At 35.6% G+C, this 4031-nt stretch overlaps 1 protein-coding gene across 1 annotated transcript; it reads right to left on the bottom strand.

Moving 5' to 3' along the window:
* Window positions 1–264: 264 nt before the first annotated feature.
* LOC149414406 (uncharacterized) lies at window positions 265–912 on the bottom strand. The gene has a single exon (XM_089644162.1). It carries the CDS (start codon window positions 910–912, stop codon window positions 265–267), a length of 648 nt encoding a protein of 215 aa, XP_089500288.1.
* Window positions 913–4031: the final 3119 nt, after the last annotated feature.

Here is a 4031-nt window from a genome sequence, read left to right as displayed (position 1 = left end):
TGTGTGAGACCGCGATTGTCCGTCGAGTAGGTCTGATTGTCGGGAGTGCAGGGGGTCGCCAACATGCGGTAAAATGTATTCCAGGTTGGTTCTTGAGAAGTGTTGACTGATTTAGAAAAGAATTAGAAAGTTTGTGGGAGAGGGTGAAATGGTAGAGGGAGGGTGAGTGTAATAAGAGTGGATAAAAGGAGGGGGGAAATGTATGGGGAGACACATGAGTATATGAAAAATCCATTTTACGACGCGAAGAGAATGCAGATCGACTCAGGCTATTTTCTTTAGGTCCTCTTCCTTGAAAATTGGTATGGGAGGCGAAGTGGGATTTTTTCTCACAAATATCCTGGTGTTTTTTATCCACGTGAACTGGAATCCCTTCTCCTTGGCAATACCCTTGGCCCGAAAAAGGAGGTTTTTGTTAGAACTAGTCAGATGGTCGTTGACATAGATTTTTCTATCGTCACCAGGGTAATTCAGGTCCTTCGTGCTTATTCCTTTCCTTCGTCGAATTTCGGTGATGAATTCATTTTTACGCGAGCGGGTGGTAAATTTAACAATTATTGGTTTGATTAATTTGGAATGAAGTGGGTCTTTCGCCGAGACTCTGGTGGCGAACTCAATTTCGTTAGTTTTAAAGTTGTGTAAGCCAAGTTTGTTTGCCATCTCTGATAGAATGTTTGGAATGTTTTCATTGTTATCTTGAGGTATTCCTTTTATTTCGACATTCTGTAGTCTCATCCATTGCTCCCTTTTGTTGGAATCTTCTTGTATTTGTTTGATGGTCGATTTAAGGGAGGAAACTTCTTGTTCCAAAAAGTCTACTTTGCTCATTGACTGTTCGAAAGCTTGGAATCTATTGGAAAAGTCATCCAATTTTGAGTTGTTGAAGTCCACAGATTTTTTCAGTTCTGACATGTCTTCCTTGACTTGCTTATTAAGTGTTTTGAGAGAGGCAAGTTCAGAAGATATTTTTTTTATTTCTACCATTACATCTTCTATTGGGTTGGTTGACGTAGCGGATGATTGGAGTGAAGTTTTGCATGCAGTGCAGCGCCAGCTTCTTCTTTTCTCGTTATTAGCCTTTCTGAATGTAGTTTCAGATGTTCCTCCGTTTATTCCAAGCCTTCGGCCCAGATACTCCGAAAGCGCGATCACCAAACTTAGTATTTGGCTTGCGCATAGGTTCTGTCAGTCTGCCTACTGCTGATGATGTAGCTGATCTAAGAGTTGACTGCCTCAGACCAGTGTTTTCCGGGACGCATAGTTCAGAGATGTAGGGTGGGGCCATTTCATTGATGGATTTAAACACCATCCAGCATAGTTTGTACTGGATTCTTTCAGGGCACTTGAGCCAGTGAAGGTTACGAAGGTGTTCTGAAATGTGCGAATATTTTGAAACCCCGGTTATTAGCCGTGCTGCTGCATTAAACACTGATTGAAGTTTGTCAATTTGATATTTTGGAAGGCTGGCATAAATGCCGTTGCAGTAATCGAGACGTGAGACTACGTAAGAGTTGATAAGTAGTTTTGTTGCTTCTGAAGGAAGGTTTCTTCGGACAGACTTGAGTTGTCTTAGGTGAAAAAAACCGGTGCTTACAGTCCTATTTATTTGACTTTTAAACGAAAAGTCTGAATCTAAATTGACACCGAGAAGTTTGACTGTTGTTTTTGGGATGATATCGCTGCCGGAAATAGTAATAGGTGAATTGTCTATGAAATGTTGACGTTTGTTTGTGGCTACCCAGAGGAACTCAGTCTTAGATGGATTGAGCTTCAGCTTGTTTGAAGACATCCAACGAGTTATTGCTTCTAGACATTCAGTTATGCGGATCTTGAGACTATTGATTTCATTTGGAGCGCAGTAAAAATAAACTTGCTGATCGTCAGCGTAGCAGTGAGACAAGAGATCAAATGACTCGATTATTTTGGCGACATCATTTGTAAAAAGGATGAAGAGAAGTGGACCCAAAACGGATCCCTGGGGTACCCCTTAAGAAAGTGTTGCGAAGTTGGACAATTTATTTCCAACCCTCACGGCTTGTAAGCGATTGGATAAATAGGATACCAGCCAATTTTTTATGTCGGAATTCAAACCAAATGTTTCTTCTAATCTCCTAATGAGGAATTCATGATCAATCGTGTCAAACGCTGCACTCATGTCTAGGAGTGAGATAAGTGATAACTTACCTGACTCTAGATAGCATACGTTCCAAAGACGTCGCGGGTCGGTTCGCTCAGAGTTAATCTTTTCTTTCCAATAGTCTGATCTTTTGGAATTAATTTTACACGTATACTGTTTTTGAGCAAGGATCCACTCGTCTCTTGTAGTTACAGAAGAGTTTTTCCTCTAGGTCCTCTCTAATTTCCGCATAAGTCTCTTCTGGTTTCGACATTCATCGTCAAACCAGCCGTCAGACTTTCGAACTTTCCGTGTTTTTGATGATGTCGGGGCATATTTATTTAACAGACATGAAAGTATTTTATTATATGTCTTGACAAGTTCGGTAGGGGTCTTTGTTTCCCAAACATTGGGTGTACATAAGAGACTTCTACACATACAATGTAGTGATGTGGTTTAATCAATTGGAAATGGAACTGAGGTTGGAATATGACTATAATAAATTCAAAAATAGACTAAACAATGATATCTTAAATAGTTTGGCTACCTAGAATCGCATTGGCAATTGATTAAGAATACTAATTTGACAGTTTCTTTTTTTCTTTTTTTAAATTGATTTTTTATTATATATATTTATAAATATTATTATTTATCTATGCACTTATATATTGTGTTATAATTTTTAACTTTTAATTTTAATTTTTAATAAACTTATGTGTTCACTCTATGTTCCCGCCTTTACACACGAGTAATTTAACTCTCGTAAAGGTTATATATTGTATACATATATGTGTTTTACAGTTTTTTAATCAATGTTGCAGGCTTAATTACTCATGATTATGTTACATATGTATGTATACAAAAATAAAAAAAAAATAAAAATAAAAAAAAATTCTGTAAATTGATTATTATTAAATTAAAAAAATTGTTTGTGACAAATATTCATCTTATGATATCTTGTTGTATGCACCTATTATAAATATTTTAGTTTTTAATGTACATATTTTGAAAATAATAGCGAATCCATCAGTATTAATCAAACTTTTTAATCAATAATAATAGTTATATATTTTTTTATATACAAAAAGCAACATAATTTTCAAAATTCAGTTTTTATATCAGATTTAAAAATAATCACAATTTAGCCCAAATTTACACCCGCAAGATCAACATCAAAACCAAAATTAATTACATATCTCTAGACATCTCACTAACAGCCGAAACATGGGTCTCAGTGCTTTCTAATGATGACACAAATATATCTCTAAATAACTTTTATGATATAATTCAAAACCATATTGAAAAATGTAATGAACCATTAGCAGCACCAAAAAGTAAACACAGACACATAAAACCATGGATTACACGCGGATTAATAAACTCAATTCAGCATAGAAATAAACTGTTCAAATCTTATAAAACTCATGAAAAGCATTGCCTATCCACAAATGAAGCACAAAATTACAACAAACGTAACCATTATATTATATATAGAAATTATCTAAATACTCTTATAAAAAAATGCAAACACCAGTATTACTCTGAACAACTACAAAAAGCACATAACGACTCACGAAAAACATGGAACATCATAAATGAGATCTCAAACAGGAATCAAAAAGAACACAAAATTCCTCAAAAAATTATAACTGAAAATAATATAATCCTTGATAATCCTAAAGATATTGCAAACAATTTCAACCACTTTTTTACAAACATCGCCTCTACCCTAATTGACAATAATCCTTCTCTTAGCTTGCACTCTGAGCATGTACCCCCAGACTTTTTGAAGACTAAAAATTCTACCTTCGAACTTTCCGAATTTCCCGAAATAACTGAACTTGAAATCACAAACCACATTGACAATCTAAACGCTAGGTCTGCAAATGGCCCAGACAACTTAAGTAACACTACA

This window comes from Hesperophylax consimilis, chromosome 20, assembly GCF_061612785.1.
Source record: "Hesperophylax consimilis isolate HC1 chromosome 20, BYU_Hcon_1.0, whole genome shotgun sequence".
In the NCBI taxonomy this organism is placed as follows: Eukaryota; Metazoa; Arthropoda; class Insecta; order Trichoptera; family Limnephilidae; genus Hesperophylax; species Hesperophylax consimilis.
This window is presented reverse-complemented; position numbering and strand designations above follow the sequence as displayed.